The sequence below is a fragment of the Salmo trutta genome, chromosome 39, assembly GCF_901001165.1.
Source record: "Salmo trutta chromosome 39, fSalTru1.1, whole genome shotgun sequence".
Taxonomy (NCBI): domain Eukaryota; kingdom Metazoa; phylum Chordata; class Actinopteri; order Salmoniformes; family Salmonidae; genus Salmo; species Salmo trutta.
This window is the reverse complement of record NC_042995.1, coordinates 18,138,818-18,156,073: the sequence shown is the minus strand read 5'-3', so window position 1 is coordinate 18,156,073 and position 17,256 is coordinate 18,138,818. Positions and strand designations below refer to the sequence as shown.

Here is a 17,256-nt window from a genome sequence, read left to right as displayed (position 1 = left end):
TTCTTTTTGTCTTCTGAGTGCTTGACTTTTTATGCTCTTCTTCCAGTGCCTGCGTGACGGGTGTATCTGTCAAAATCACAGTTTTTCTCCTCTTCCTAACCCTTGTTGTAATTTTCCTGAACCCTGCTTTTGGGAAGGGGCGTACAACTGGGTTGAAATCAGAAGAGTAATCAGGTGTTTCCCAGCCACAGCCTGATACATGTGGGGAGCTGCCCTGTGAAGTGACTGGAGAGGTGGCCTGGGAGGCAGCTGGAAAGGTGGCCTGGATGGAAGTTGGAGAGGTGGCCTGGATGGAAGTTGGAGAGGTGGCCTGGAAGCCAGTTGGAGAGGTGGCTGGAAGGCAGTTGGAGAGGTGGCTGGAAGCCAGTTGGAGAGGTGGCCTGGAAGCCAGTTGGAGAGGTGGCCTGGAAGCCAGTTGGAGAGGTGGCCTGGAAGCCAGTTGGAGAGGTGGCCTGGAAGCCAGTTGGAGAGGTGGCCTGGAAGGCAGTTGGAGAGGTGGCCTGAATAGCTGTGGGCACAGTGGGCATAATGGCCTGAGAAGTGTCTGAAGAGGTAACCTGGGAGGCAGCTGGCAAGACCAGTGTGTCAGCTGGAGCAGGAGGATCAGTGACAAGTGAGGGTGCAATGTCACATCCCTTAAATATATCAGGATTGTATGGCCAAATGCCAGCGCACCTGAACCCAGCCTGTACATTGGTGGGTGTTGTGGCACCTGTTTCGACAAGGCCTGGAATGTCATTTATGGTCAGTTGGAGAGGTGGCCTGGAAGGCAGCTGAAAAAGTGGCCTGGGAGGCAGCTGGCGAGGTGGCCTGGAAGGCAGTTGGAGAGGTGGCCTGGAAGGAAGTTTGAGAGGTGGCCTGGGAGGCAGCTGGAGAGGTGGCCTGGAAGGCAGTTGGAGAGGTGGCCTGGAAGGCAGTTGGAGAGGTGGCCTGGAAGGCAGTTGGAGAGGTGGCCTGGAAGGCAGTTGGAGAGGTGGCCTGGAAGGAAGTTTGAGAGGTGGCCTGGGAGGCAGCTGGAGAGGTGGCCTGGAAGGCAGTTGGAGAGGTGGCCTGGAAGGAAGTTGGAGAGGTGGCCTGGAAGGAGGTTTGAGAGGTGGCCTGGGAGGCAGCTGGAGAGGTGGCCTGGGAGGCAGCTGGAGAGGTGGCCTGGAAGGCAGTTGGAGCTGTGGCCTGGAAGGCAGTTGGAGAGACGGCCTGGAAGGCAGTTGGAGCTGTGGCCTGGAAGGAAGTTGGAGAGACGGCCTGGAAGGAGGTTTGAGAGGTGGCCTGGGAGGCAGCTGGAGAGGTGGCCTGGAAGGAAGTTGGAGAGACGGCCTGGAAGGAAGTTGGAGAGACGGCCTGGAAGGAAGTTGGAGAGGTGGCCTGGAAGGAAGTTGGAGAGGTGGCCTGGATAGCTGTGGGCACAGTGGCCTGAGAAGTGTCTGAAGAGGTGACCTGGGAGGCAGCTGGAAAGACCAGTGTGTCAGCTGGAGCAGGGGTCATGGTCTTTCCGGGCTTCATCCTCAAACAGGCATCACTGGCTGAGTTCACCATTTTCTTCAATGGCCCGTACACGCTCCTGTCCAGTAGCTTCTTTCTCTCTTTGCAGAATCTGTACAGAGTGACATGACATGTGCCGTACAACTTTGATCTGATAGACTTCCCCTGCTCTGCTACATGATCTGCTACATCTCTGTTCAAAGTCTGGAGAGGTACTCCACTGTCTGTCTTTCTTTTCGATGATCTAGGCATGCTGAAAGTATAAGAAAACATGTACCAAAAACATTCAGTTTTACTCAGGGTTAGGTGTAAGATTTTCTCACAAGTTGTTACAACTAGGGCCTGCCAAGTGGTGTCACCTTGTCCGAAAGAGATTTACATGGTTATCAAAACGTCACGCCAGGTTAAGCTTACACGAAACACAGCCCTTATTTTAAGTGTTTTTAAAATCCCCTATGGGAAAAATGAATGGTGTAAAAACGATTGGAATCATTTCCCTGTTGACCACTAGGTTTTATGGGTATTATAACACCACTGTGGGGCTCTATCGAGCTTGCCAGCGTCTAGTCCCAAAACCCAGAAATGAGTTACCTCTGGTTTGTTCAGCCATCCATGGGGAAAGATGAATGAGGAAAGAATAGGGTTTTGGAATAAATTATGAAAATAAGGTCTGATGAAACCTCTACGGTATCAGTGTCCCCCCAACGGGACGGTTAAGCTAACGTGCGGTAATGTGATTAGCATGACATTGTAAGTAACCTGAATATTTCCCAGGACATAGACATGTCTTATAAGGGCAGAAAGCTTATATTCTTGTTAATCTAACTACACTGTCCAATTTACAGTAGCTATTACAGTGAAATAATACAATGCTATTGTTTGAAGAGAGTGCACATTTATGTACTTGAAAATGTATCAATAAACCAATTAGGCACACTTGGGCAGACTTGATACAATATTTTGAACAGTAACGCAATGGTTAATTGGATCAGTCTAAAATGTAGCACGTACACTGATGCCATCTAGTGGCCAAAATGCGCCTAAACCGCAATAATACATTGTGGCATTTCTATTGCATTTCAAATATGGAAAAATACAAAAACAAAAAAACATGTTTGTTTCTTTGTATTATCTTTTACCAGATCTAATATGTGATAGTCTCCTACATTACTTTCACATTTCCACAAACTTCAAAGTGTTTCCTTTCAAATGGTATCAAGAATATGCATATCCTTGCTTCAGGTCCTGAGCTACAGGCAGTTAGATTTGGGTATGTCATTTTAGGCGAAAATTGGGAAAAAGGGTCCGATCCTTAGCACAGGCTTAGGAGATCTTATTTGTTTTGTTCTATGAGATAATAGCAGTTAACATGACCTTTATGAATTATGAAGCATTTATGTTCTTTGTGCTTTTTTTATAACATCAATTCTTTTAAACTCACAAAAAGTGAAGATTATTTCATAGAACAAAATGTATAAGAACTCATAAGCCTGTGTCTGCCACAGACCTTGTTTTCGGGGTTTATCCAAAAACTCTCCAAAAACACCATTAATTTTCCTCATAGGTTTTGTCCAACAAACCATGGCGGAGTTTGTGCCTACAAAAAGACTCCATTAGGCTACTATTTCTCTTCATTGCAATCTGGCCAGGGCAGTTTCTAAAGGAAATGGCCATGGCGAATGTGATCAAATGTCTCTGGAGGTGTTGGCAGAATGTTTAAAACTTTTACAGTGGCATTTGCTGTATCTGACAATTTCTGAAAGAAAAAAAACAATTGCAAATTGTTGTGGACCTGTAAACAGATCGTTTGAATTCGATAATGTTTTGCATTTACTTTTCCCCAAACCTAAATATGCTGCACTGCCCACAAATTCTGAAACGTTGTCTAGTATGCTCGACAAACTGTAAAACCTAGTAGGCCTATTTACGGTGGTATCCTACACTCTTCAAAGCAAAGCTCATCTGTTAAATTCTACTGTAGGCTATATTATAAACCGCACTCCCTTTTGGATGCACAGAGCAAAATACTTGAAATAATAGCCTAACTAATAGGCCCAATTAAATGAGAGATGCGCATGGTAATTTGTTGTAGGTTAAAACTCCTTCTGTAATATGAACCTATCATGGCCAGGAAAGGTGGGGAGGAATTTATTCTGCATGAAAATATGGATTATGTATTATGTTTCTAAATGAAATGTTGTTTACTTGAGGCATTTGAAATTACAGTAGGGTATTCAGATATACAGTAGCCTAGCCGAAAGAAAATGTAAATGGGAAAGGTGAACCGCCTGTTCTACCCTTAAACTGCACTCCGAATCGGATCGCATGGAGCAAAATTGGCTACTTGAAATCTAATTACTACTATAAAGTGGATCCAATTAAATTGGAGATGGGAGGTTGTAGTCCTAATAGGCCTATGGGCAGGGGTGCAACTTTCACTGGCGACAGGGGGGACATCCCTCCCACATTCTGAAATTGCATTTTTGTCCCAGGTTTTATCATTGGAATGTCATACAAAACGAGGCAACAGTGTGCTTTAGGACCATGCGGACGCCTCCGGGAGGTTGGTTAGGTTGTTTGGACTGTTTATCCAACTGGATAAAACAAATGATTATATAAAGAATTTATGTCCCCGACTTCTAAAACCAAAGTTGCGCCCCTGCCTAGCGAGTACTTCGTGACTATGAAACCATCACAGTTAGAAAAGGTGAGGAATTTATTCTGCAATGATCATAGGAAATAGCAATTTTAGAATGCAAAGTTTCAAAGAAATTGATCTTCACTCTTCTCACTAACAGCAAGTAACTGAATCATATATATTATATTATAGGGGTTTTTGTTATGAAGAAGCACTTCATCATATCCCCCATTTGCACGAAATACTCGGCTGCTTGTCTGTTGGCAACGCAATACTTCAACCACTAGAAATTGTGCGTACGCATGGTCTAACTTTGCTGGAAGCTAAGAACATTCGCAGGTCAAGTTCAGTTTTTTTTAAATGGCGCACGCATGTTTATGGGTAGCCTATGTATTTTGTATGTAGGCCTACGCAACGGTTATAAATGAGGCCCCATGGGTAATTGCAATTAACTACAGGTAGAAACAGAATCCAAAAGTGTTTCTGCCCTCCATGACCGGAATTGCGCAGACCTGCATTTGACAAATACATCGGCTATAGGTCTGTAGGCCTGAAGGCCTATGACAATTAGAAACAGCGCAAACGTTTTAATTTATCACACCTCATTATCTATAGTAGCCTACACAGTCATTGTATGTGCATTGTTTTCCCTCAATATTATCCAGCATATTTCATGATTTATGCTGTAAATTAATGTTTTATTTTTAAACTGTTAGATAGATATGCCGATATAAGCTATATGGCTCAGGCCTATCGGTGTATTGCCTGGCTGCAGATTGCAAAAAAAACGTGTGCGGTTCATGCAATGTGTAGTTGCAATATTTAGAGGAAGGGTGGCAGCATTTAACAACTTTCAGCTTGATCTGCTTGTTATAGTATTGGGAGAGCGCACCTAAAAAAATGAGGTTAAAATATGTTGGGCATTTACAAATTGCTGTGCTGCCAATGTTAGGTCACATGTATTATGTGATATATGTATTAGGCATATAATTCACTCATATTTGAGTGACGACAAAACAGATCTCTGACTTGAATTGGTCAATGTTTTTGTGTCACTTCAAATAATAAAAAAGTGGTGCCTTTGGTAGTGTCACCTTTGGCGCTTAAATCTTGATTACCTTGGTGTTGTTTCCAATACAACCAGCATTGTTTAGGAGATGCTTATGGTCGCCATGCTGTCATGCTTGAGCCACAACAAGAAAGGCCTGTCAAAAATCTGTCGGTGCCATTCATTTGACATTTTTTAATTAGGAGCATCTATAGGGGACACGTTTTCTGTTTGTTTAATTCATGAAAAAGCCCCCCCAAAAAAGTGAATTTGGAAAGCATGTGTTGATGGAAATGTTTTATGTTAAAATATGGCCTTGTCAAGACTATTAGACCGACAGGCTTTATAAGGAACATATTAAATGTTCATTAATTATATAATGGAAGTTTATTGATGTAATCCTCGTTCTTATTTCTAAAGTAGATCGTTTCCACTGTAAAGATAGCCTATGCTAAGTATTATATATATTGTGCGCAAATCAATGCATTATGCACAAGTCATCAGGCAGTCTGGTAAACAATTGGTTACTCGAATTCGTAAGTCATTTTTTATCTCTCCTAATTCGTTTTCCATAGGCCATAAGCATTTTCTCTGGACAGGATAGGAGATCTAAGGAGGATAGTTTACCTTAAGCCTATGCATAATCTCCTACCAAATACTAGGAGTCTGTCTAGTTGGTGGGACGTCCCACGTGGTTTCAACTCCTTGTATAAAAACTTTCAGTCGATGGAGGGCTCCTAAATCGACCTAGCAAGAGAAAGGTTCGTCCGATCATCAGACCTCTTTATGCTCAAGTATATCAGGGCAATTTCCTATCGGGAATTCAAATCCAATTAAGATGCATTTTAATAAGGATACACAGGAACAAAAACTGAAGGAATACGTCCAAAGCAAATGACAAACTGGATGCTACAAAATGCGATAAGTTATTATTTGACCGACCCTTCAGCTTTTTCCATCTATGGAATATCCTGACTTGAGTTTATCAACCAATGGGTGATTTTCTATTCGTTTAGTTTGTCCTCTTCTAATCGTTTCTAAATTATGGTTATTGCGGATTGCAGTTCAATTAAACCATGGCACGATACGTCAGGAATTGAACTGAAACTCAATTGACGGATAATGGTAGCCTACTGGTTTTTAAATTGTGTTACCTTGAAAGGGTGAAGCAAAGTCATTGAGACAAGCAGAACGGACTTGACTCCCAATGTGCCCCTGAAGTGAAGTCAACTGAGTGACAGACATCGGGAATGAACACAGACACGAAATAAGGGGAATATTTCAAGTTACGGTGAAAGGAATATTTAATTCCATCACAATGCGTCTGAATTGAGTGAAATATTTATTATTGCATGGACTCCTTGCAAATGTATACGGACTGACGGGATTCTACAACTTTATCTTTCTTTTCATTCGAAATCGTATTTTCTTAAAAACGCCAAGTGAATAGCCTACATTTGACAGCAATATTTTGCATACCTGTTTATAGTAGAAAACGAATTATAGGCATATTGCACTTGAAATACCACGACTTTTTTTCTTCATAAAGAAAATGATTAACTGTATAATCAAAGTGGCATTATTTGTGGCTTGCGTGCTGACTGTCCGCTGCAAAGAAGCGGCTCCTGGATCCTTGAACCCTTTGCCGGGAACGGAGACGCAAACCGTAGCTCAGGAAACTTGCACTTCGTGTGGCATCGGTCAGCCCGAGGAATCGGGACGGGTGGACATTGACTTTCTGGAGGCGGTGAAAAGGCATATATTGAGCAGGTTACAGATGCGGGTAAGACCCAACATCACCCATCCTATCCCGAAGGCGGCGATGGTGACTGCGCTTCGGAAACTCCACGCCGGTAAAGTCCGCGAGGATGGGAGAGTAGAAATCCCGAATCTGGATGGACACGCGACCAGCAATGCCAATGACGTGCTGGAGGAAAGCTCGGAGATAATCAGTTTCGCAGAGACAGGTGTGTAATTATTGTATATTATAGGCAAGCTACCGTTTACTCTATTGTATTAGGGAAAAAAACAACAAATAAAACCACTTTTACGCAAAGACCAAGCTTGGTCTGGTGCGTAAAGTTTGGACCACACAGTTGATCAAGGTGATGTCGCGCATCATCCCTGGCCCCGCTAAGAGCAGAAAGGGTCTGTGATTTGAAAACAATACATTCACAAATTCTTTACAGTAGGCACAGCAGTAGCCTACTTTCTAAATGTTGTGTATTTGTATTTAAGGGTAGGGAGCATGAAACCAGAAATCAACTGATGCGGGTTCCATGCATACAGGAAAATTCAGTCAAATAGCTTGAAATATAAAACGAAACAAAACCAAATGTTGCTTGTGTTTATCATTTATAGATGTTTTAAATTATTATTTTCCCCAAGCTGTTCTGCAAACACTTTGGGTTATTTGGTAACCCAGCGCTGGTTAACTAGTGGACAGAACACGTTGGGTTATTTTGACCCAGCCAGTTGGGTTGGGTGAATAGCCCAACATGTTGGTTTGTTGGGATTACCCAAACATGGGTTAATTTAACCATCAGTTGGGTATTTGTTACTCCCATGCTGGGTGTACCTAGCAGCTGGGCCTTTTTTAATGTAATCCTTAGGTTATTTTCAGGAGGCGTGTCTTATTAGGGGCATGGCTTTCAGCTATATCTTATTGGCCACCCATGAGTTTAGTTTATTAGGATCCCCATTGGCTATGGTCATGGCTAAAAGGGATCCAGGTTTAGTCAAATGAACAGTTGACATTTTTTGGAAACCATGTATTTGTTGTATTTGAGCCCATCCTCCCCAATTATGGCGCCACCAACCTCCCGTGGTCCACATAGAAACCTACAAATACATGACAAAGTACTGAACAGTAATAGACAAGAACAACATAAAATATTACAATAAATTCAAAACAAAAATAGTTTTATATATAGGAAAGAAACCAAGATTCAACAAAACAATATTTACACACTATTCACATATACAGTTGAAGTCGGAAGTTTACATACACCTTAGCCAAAAACATTTAAACTCAGTTTTTCACAATTCCTGACATTTAATCCTAGTAAAAATGCCCTGTCTTAGGTCAGTTAGATTCACCACTTTATTTTAAAAATGTGAAATGCCAGAATAATAGTAGAGAGAAGGATTTATTTCAGCTTTTATTTCTTTCATCACATTCCCAGTGGGTCAGACGTTCACATACACTCAATTAGTATTTGGTAGCATTGCCTTTAAATTGTTTAACTTGGGTCAAACATTTCATGTAGCCTTCCACAAGTTTCCCACAATAGGTTGGGTGAATTTTGGCCCATTCCTCCTGACAGAGCTGGTGTAACTGAGTCAGGTTTGTAGGCCTCCTTGCTCGCACACGCTTTTTCAGTTCTGCCCACACATTTTATATAGGATTGAGGTCAGGGCTTTGTGATGGCCACTCCAATACCTTGACTTTGTTGTCCTTAAGCCATTTTACCACAACTTTGGAAGTATGCTTGGGGTCATTGTCCATTTGGAAGATCCATTTGCGAGCAAGGTTTAACTTCCTGACTGATGTCTTGAGATGTTGCTTCAATATTTCCACATAATTTTCCTTCCTCACTTTGCTGTTGTTCTGGGATTGATTTGCACTTTTCGCACCAAAGTACGTTCATCTCCAGGAGACAGAACGCGTCTCCTTCCTGAGCGGCATGACGGCTGCATGGTCCCATGGTGTTTATACTTGCATACTATTGTTTGTACAGATGAACGTGGTTCCTTCAGGCGTTTGGAAACCAGACTTGTGGAGGTCTACATTTTTTTTTCTGAGGTCTTGGCTGATTGCTTTTGATTTTCCCATGATGTCAAGCAAAGAGGCACTGAGTTTGAAGATAGGCCTTGAAATACATCCACAGGTACACCTCCAATTGACTCAAATTATGTCAATTAGCCTATCAGAAGTTTCTAAATCCATGACATCATTTTCTGGAATTTTCCAAGCTGTTTAAAGGCACAGTCAACTTAGTGTATGTAAACTTCTAACCCACTGGAATTGTGATACAGTGAATTATAAGTGAAATAATCCATCTGTAAACAATTGTTGGAAAAATGACTTATGTCATGCACAAAGTAGATGTCCTAACCGACTTGCCAAAACTGTAGTTTGTTAACAAGAAATTTGTGGAGTGGTTGAAAAACGAGTTTTAATGACTCCAACCTAAGTGTATGTAAACTTCTGACTTCAACTGTACATATCAATATTGTTATATGCAGTACAGTTAAATTAGATATTTAGAAATAGGAGAGGCGTTGTGACACAATATGTTTTTTAAATCTGTTTTTAAAACTAGACTTTCTTTTGCCTGAGTATCCTCTGGTGGAAGAGCATTCCATGATGACATGGCTCTATACATACCTGAGCTACACATCCAATCTGGTTTTGGTTTGGGTACAGTGAAGAGCCCCATAGTTGCGTGTCTGGTGCGGTATGTCTGTTTGAAGTGTATACAAATAGATTATACAAGTGGTTAGGCATTTTCAAAACACAAATGTTTCTTAAAAAGACTACGAGAGAAGTAATGAATTTCTCCTCAACCCCCAACCATGTTGTTGATGTTAGCTCTGTGTGTGCAGTTAAGGGCAAGGCGTTCTGCTTTGTTTTGAGCCAGCTGCAGCTTTTCTAGGTCTTTCTTTGCTGCAACTGACCATATTACCAGACAGTAATCAAGATGGGACAAGATCAAAGCCTGAACAACTAGTACAGTTGATCTTTGTTTCGAAAATGAGGAACATATTTTTTTATAACAGACATACCTCACTCCATCTTCACAACAACTTTGTCAATATGACTTGACCATGATAACTGATCGTCCAATGTTGCTGCTAAGAGTTCAGCTTCTTCAACTTGTTGAATGGTCACACCCTTTATGCACAACTCCAGTTGAGGTTTAGGTCTAAGAGAATACTTTCAACCAAATAAAATGCTTTTGGTTTTAGATGTATTTAAGACCAGTCTGTTGTTTATTACCGATTCTAGCACTGACTGTAACTCATTGCTAAGAGTCTCAGTGAGCTCACTGGCTGTAGGTGCTGATGCGTAGAGTGTGCAATCATCAGCATACATAGTGATTTTAGCTTCTTGTAAGACAAGTAGCAAATCATTTGTAAAAATAGAGAAGATTAACAGCCCAAGGCAACTGCCCTGAGGGACACCACACTGTACATATCTAATGTTAGAGAAGCTTCCATTGAAAAATACTCTCTGTCCTATTGAATAAGTAACTCTCCAACCACGTAATGGCAGGTTATGTAAAGCCATAACAAGTGAGTTTTTTCATAACAAATTATGATCAATAGCGTCAACGGCTACACTGAAATCTAATAATACATCTCCAACTATCATATTATTATCCATTTATTTTATTCAATCATCAGTCATCTGAGTCAGTCCAGCACAAGTTGAGTGCCCTTCCCTATATGTATTTTGAAAGTCAGTAGTTAACTTGTTCTTTAAAAAAATTGCATTGTATTTGTTCAAACACAATTCTCTCCATTAGTTTACTAAGAACAGGCAGCAAATGGTGCTTTACTATTTTTAGGTAGTGGAATTACTTTAGCTTCCTGCCATGCCTGTGGACGCACTCCTTTAGGCTTGGGTTAAAGACATGGCAAATAGGGGTGGCAATACAGTCTGCTACAATTCTCAGTAGTTTCCCCATCTAGGTTGTCGGTACCTGGTGCCTTATCATTATTGACGGATAACAACCGCTTTTCAACCTCTTCCACTCAAACTTGACCAACTTTAACATTGCAATCCTTCTCTTTCAATATTAGATCTTCAATGCCCAAATATGGTGGTTCACTGTTCAATGTTGTCATTTCACTTTTCAGTTTGTCTACTTTACAGGTTGAAAAAACCATTGAAATCATTGCCTATATCAAAAGATTTCATTATGACCCATCAACTTCAATGTTAAGTTTGGCCGCAAAATGTCTCAATTTACAGTATGTCAACCAATCAGATGAGCAGCCTGACTTGTTTGCCATAACATTCTTCAATTCATCATTGATCCAGGGGGCTCTAACAGTTCTCACACTTAGTTTCTTAACAGGTGCATGTTTGTCAACAATTGGCAAGAATCATTTTACAAATACTCCAAGTGCTGCATCTGGATTCTCCTCTTTATACACATCAGACCAACATCCATTTTTTACTTCTTCAACAACAAAAAAGTCCTCAGAAAACATTTTGTATGATCTCTTATAAATAACTTTAGGCTCTGCCTTTGGTAATTTGGCTTTCCCTGTTATTGCCACAATGTTATGGTCACTACAGCCAACGGGAACTGACATTGCTCTGGAGCAAAGCTCTGCAGCGTTAGTGAAGAGATGATCAATACAAGTGGATGTCACAGATCCAACACTACTGGTATGCTCTCCAGTCGGCTGAGTGATAACCTGGGTCATGCTGCAGGCATTGGTCACAGTAAGAAGCTTCATCTGAGAGGACAACTGTTAGTGTCAGAGACCTTATCTAACATCAGATATGTCATTCCTTTTCATCATGTTCATCATACTGCAAAGAATGCTTTTATTCATGACATATTATAATAAGGTATACCACCTTATTGTATCCCAACAATGGGATTTACAGAGGCTTTTAGGGAACTTAGGGAATGATGCTTTTATTAGGGAATGACGCTTATATACTGTACACTTCTATACGCATCATTAAAGCTACAAAGAAGTCCACGTTTAACCATAGCATGTGGTAGCTATTCAACAGAACAGATGAATGACACTTACTCAGGTGGCTAAAAATAACTCTCTGAATGCCAGGCCCCTTACTAAACGATGCCTCCAGTCTTCTGATCCTCTGGGTGATATCTCAATAACCCAGCGTCAATAACCCAGCGTCAATAACCCAGCAGTTAGGTCAACCAAACAACCAAGCATTTGTTAGAGTGTGAGCATAGACAAAGTGTGTCCTCAGGCTTAGGTTCACACCCCAGAGACTCATAAATAATGTCCCTATAACAGCCTCATAGCACTCATCTTCAAAACAACACATCAAATCCACGGTTTGCATAGAATAGATTAAGGGTAGGTATAATATCACATTCACATTCAAAGGAATGATATGGACAATCCCAAAAAGATTTGAAAAGCCCCATAATATTTTCACATTATTCACAAAAGCTCTGTAACTTTCTACTGTATATTTGTGTAGATTCAGTTGGGTTGCCTTCCTTGTGCCTCTTTGCCCTCCTTGCCAGTTGGCAGTATTACCCAGGGTGGTAGCTGATGCCAGCTGGTCGTGGCACTGAGAAGAGCTCACAGAACAATTTGCTTAGAGATGCTGAAGGGGGACTGGACATGATCAATGATGCCACCTGCTTGGGTCCACGTGTATTCAAATCAAAACTCTTATTGCCTCTTATTCTTATAGCAGTTTAAGTCACCCCAGATTTTCTCTAACCGTCTGCGCATCTCTCCAACACAATTAGTGTCAGTGATTTGGTTAGCTGATCAAAACCAACCCTGTTTGGTGCTTCTCAAATACACTTAGAAATAATTGTGCTATCTAGAACCTAAAAGGGTTATTTGACTGTCCTCATAGGAGAACCCTTTTTGCTTCCAGGTGGAACCCTTTTGGTTCCAGGTAGAATCCTTTTGGGTTCCTTGTCAAACTCTTTTCACAGAGGGTTCTATATGGAACCCAAAAGGGTTCTTCTACCTGGAGCCAAAAAAGGGTTCTCCTATGGGGACAGCCGAATAACCCTGACAAGCTGACCTGAAATCAGGGCTGCTTTAGATTGGCTGTACATCTACATAAGGTCAGCGCTTTGTGCCAGGACCATGCATGCTGAATGTAAAGTGAACTGGAATGGTGAACTCACTGCCACTGACTGTTCCGTATTAGAATGCATGGTGTGAGGGACCATCTCCCTTATATAGTCCTAGAGTGGCACTTGGTTCCTCCCTGCACAGTACTCATTGACTTCATCATGCTTGTATGTTAGACCTTGTATTTGCCGTTGTTGCGTACGGTTACTACAGCAGTTGCCTGACAAAGATGCCACAATGTCAGCTACAGTGATAGCATCTAAAGACGCTTTCTCTGCAACTCTGTTTCTGTCCCTGAGAAGAATAAAGAAAGAATGCTGTATACTGCATTGGCGCTTTCATAAGATCACCTGACAAACCACTTTCTGATTGGATGTGTCTTTTTGGGGAGTATTCTGTTCTTGAGTATCCTGTTCCATCTGAGAAAATGTCCCTCTTTACTCACAGAGTGAAAAATGGACCCCTTAGGTTTGTTTCACAAAGCCCCCCTCCCCTGTTGAAAGAAGAAATAACCGATACAGTAATATATCAAAGTCATCCATTGGTAAACAGAAGATAAATAGAACATCCATTTCAATCAGGAGACACTAGGTTTTAGCTTTTTGCTTATTGTTGGTCACGTCTTGACAGCTGTGCTGCCACCCATGGCCTGGTGCTAGTACAGTCAGAGTGTGGTCTATAGCTGTCTGTTGACTAAGTCTTTGAGTTTAGTAATAACAAGGAGATTACCTGTCTTGTGATGTGTGAGGCAGTGCAGATGGAGACTGGCTGGGCAGGCCAGGGCAGCCTCCATTATAGCTGATGCCTGATGATGGGGCCCAGGCCCGTCCAGGTCGGGTCCCCTCACTTTGGGCGGCAAGCAAACAGGCAGGCAGGCAGATAGGCAGGCAGCACAGCTCAGTGTTCAGGCTGGAGAGGTGACCCTTGACATGTGTGCGTTTTCCCACTTTCCTCCCCCTGACAGCTGCATGTTGCTCAGTCAGTCACAGAGCATCCATGTAAAGTGCTGCTGATGGTCTCTCAGGTTAGAAGTTTTCACTGTCACTGGAGGACTGCGGTGAAACCATCTATTTCAATGACTGCCTTAGCTACTGAAGAGTGTGGATGAGTAGGAGTTGTTTTGGTCATGTCATGTGACAAGTGCAAGTTAGATTTTAATTTGATTTTGGACCCTGAACCCTACCCTAACCCGAACCTGAACCTACCCACACATGTAAACAATATGGCACAAGCCAAAAACGACTAAACATTGGCACACACTGTACAGCCAGTAAAAAGTTTATGTGGTGATAGTTGGGTTGTTGGGAAGGCCAGCTAGTTTCATGTAAATTCCTTTTTTCCTTCATCATAAATCCACAGTGAAGCTGTGCTCCTCTTCACTCAATGTGCCTGGCTTTACCATGCGTTTGCTTCCTTTACATCACATTACTGTGCATTGTGTAAGCAGTTAGGCTCAGTAAGCTCTCGTTTTTCTGCAGTATTCACAGCAAAGCCATTGAGCCTTTGTACTTGGCTCTGATAAGCCCTCTTCCCCATACCCAGCCTGACTCAGGGCCAGGGGCAACTTCAAGTGGGCCTGATCCCAGATCTGTACTGTCATTGTCACTGTCAAGGCTCCCTATAGGCAAGGGCCAGCTGGAACTGATTCCAGACCTGCTGATGCTGCACTGTCGTTGCAGTCCTCATGTAGGCCTATGTGACAAGACCAGGGCCTGTATTCATAAAGCGTCTCAGAGTAGGAGTGCTGATCTAGGAACAGGTCCCCCCTCTTATTCATGATGATCTAAAATACAAAACTGATCCTGGATCAGCACCCTGAGACGCTTTCTGAATACGGGCCCTGGACCAAGAAGAGGCTGACTGTCTCTGTTAGAGCTGTCTCCCAGTGTACACCCATCCACCAAATTAGTGGATGGGTGTACACTGGGTGTACACCCAGTGTAATTAGTACCAGTCCAAACTCTGTTTACATCCCAGGCCAGATAAAGATGACATTAAGACAGGCTATAACCAGGGAGGCCATAGTAACCGTCTATCTCAATTTAATCCCAAACTGTTGAACTGTTCCCAATATGCCCAGTTCTTGTCCAGCTATTCATCCAACAATCCAAGCTTGGAACCACCCAGTGTGGTAGTATCTTCTTGACGCTTTGTCCAATAGCAGTAAGGTTTTTGAAAGATGTTCGTTTACACCATATGGCCAATGAATCTGTGTGTTTGTCTCCTCTTTTAGCATTGCCATACTAACCTTTATAGGTTTAAACGGACTTTTAACTGACTTTTCCTGTTCTGTTCCTGTCTTTCCCAGATGAGCTGGTATCATCCAAATCCAGCCTGTTCTTCCTGATCTCTAACGAGGGAAACCAGCACCTGTATGTGACCCAGGCCACCCTCTGGCTGTACTTAAGGCTGCTTCCTAACACCCTGGACAAGGGCCAGCGGAGGAAGGTCACAGTCAAGGTGTACTACCAGGAGCCTGGCCTGGGCAGCAAGTGGAACCTGGTGGAAAAGCGTGTCGAGCTGAAGAGGAGCGGCTGGCACACCTTCCCCCTGACCAACGCTATCCAGATGGTGTTCGAGAAGGGCGGCCGGCGGCAGAACCTAGACGTGCGCTGTGAAGGCTGCGAGGACCTGACGGTCTTACCGATCCTCGTGAACCAGAACGACGAATCCCACAGGCCGTTTCTAGTCGTACAGGCCCGGCAAGCAGACAACAAGCACCGCATCAGGAAGAGGGGGCTGGAGTGTGACGGGAGCAGTAGTCTGTGCTGCAGACAGCAGTTCTACATAGACTTCCGCCTCATCGGCTGGAACGACTGGATCATCGCACCGTCGGGGTACTTTGGGAACTACTGCGAGGGCAACTGTCCAGCGTACATGGCGGGAGTGCCAGGGTCGGCGTCGTCCTTCCACACTGCAGTGGTCAATCAGTATCGGATGAGAGGCATGAGCCCCGGCTCCATGAACTCCTGTTGCATCCCCACCAAGCTCAGCACCATGTCAATGCTCTACTTCGACGATGAATACAACATCGTCAAGAGAGACGTACCCAATATGATCGTGGAGGAGTGTGGATGCGCTTGAGTTGAGACTGCACGTGCTTCAAGTGGACTTTTACGAACATTTGTAAACAAGAAAAAGATATTCCAAAATGAATTATAGAAATCAAAGTGATATTTATGGACATAAGACACACACAACTTCATTAATTTACGCATATCCTACACACTCATTCTCACATATGCCTGAACAAACACTTGTATATATATTTATGTTTGTTAATAATGTTCTCTGGTCGAAGCCTTTTTTCTTTTGCCAACATGTGAACATATGATTCAATCCCAATTCATGTAGGTGTCATCATCAGAGAGATTGGAACTAACAGGTACTTATCGCATTATATATTTTCCAAGATTGCCATTTCTATTCTGAAAATGGAGAGTTCTATTTCGATACTCTGACGAAGGTGGGAAAGAGCCTGAGATTATGAAGGAGGTGCACTTGCTGATAGACAACTCCCAACCATGCCTCTTTCAAGAAAGTATAACTGCAAAACGTATAGTGAAAGCACTGACAACCCACCTCTTGTACAACTTCAGCACTTCTAACAAGAAATACATTTTGTTGATGTGTCACAAGATTCCATTTTTATATAAAACCGTTCTCCTTTTACGGGCCAGCATCCGGAAATCAAAATGGCTTCCATGTCAGAAGAGTGAGCAGAAAATAAAAATACATTCCAACACACCATGCGAATGCTGAAGCTGTCATCAAAACCTGGGAGTTTAGGCTGTGATATGAAACAGTGACAATAGGGAAAAAACACTGACCTTCTGTTACTTCCTTCTGAATCCTTCCTTCTTTCGTTCATACTTTTAACGGGAAGAGTTTAAATTCTTCAACAGCTGTAGCACAACAAGTTTCCCTCTCATTTCAGTCAGCAAATCAAAAGCGAAGAGTTACCTTATTGCTTGGTTAAAGTCCTGGTGCAGCATAGCACTTAATAATACACATTAAATAGCACTTGCAGATTGAAATGCCTTTAAAGAGTACAATGTGGTACACCAACCCTTGCTCACAATCCTTTTAAATGTAAGTGCCGCATGAGCTATGCAATGTATAGTATTGACCCACAGACACCAGACAAACTGAACTTTTAGTTACAGTTATTAACTATTACCAGTACTTGAAATGTAATCTTTCACTTCTTCTTCAAAGTGAATGACAGTTACAATATTTGCACTGAAAAGTTGCGTGATTAGTTAAAAAA

General features: G+C 42.4%; 2 protein-coding genes across 2 annotated transcripts in view; one reads left to right on the top strand and one right to left on the bottom strand.

Moving 5' to 3' along the window:
• Positions 1-735: 735 nt before the first annotated feature.
• On the bottom strand, positions 736-1,864 carry LOC115179266 (mucin-1-like). The gene is made up of 2 exons (XM_029740646.1): positions 1,075-1,864; positions 736-834 (listed from the first exon to the last, which is right to left on the bottom strand). Exons 1-2 carry the CDS (start codon positions 1,750-1,752, stop codon positions 736-738), a joined length of 777 nt encoding a protein of 258 aa, XP_029596506.1. The 5' UTR covers positions 1,753-1,864.
• Positions 1,865-5,905: 4,041 nt separating this feature from the next.
• The window catches only part of LOC115179607 (inhibin beta B chain), an 11,757-nt gene continuing 406 nt past the window's right edge, over positions 5,906-17,256 (top strand). Inside the window, exons 1-2 of the mRNA XM_029741231.1 lie at positions 5,906-7,132; positions 15,295-17,256. The exon at positions 15,295-17,256 is cut by the window's right edge and continues 406 nt beyond it. Coding sequence (XP_029597091.1) covers positions 6,718-7,132; positions 15,295-16,070 — 1,191 coding nt within the window. The 5' untranslated portion in view covers positions 5,906-6,717 and the 3' untranslated portion in view covers positions 16,071-17,256. The remainder of the gene's footprint in view (positions 7,133-15,294) is intronic.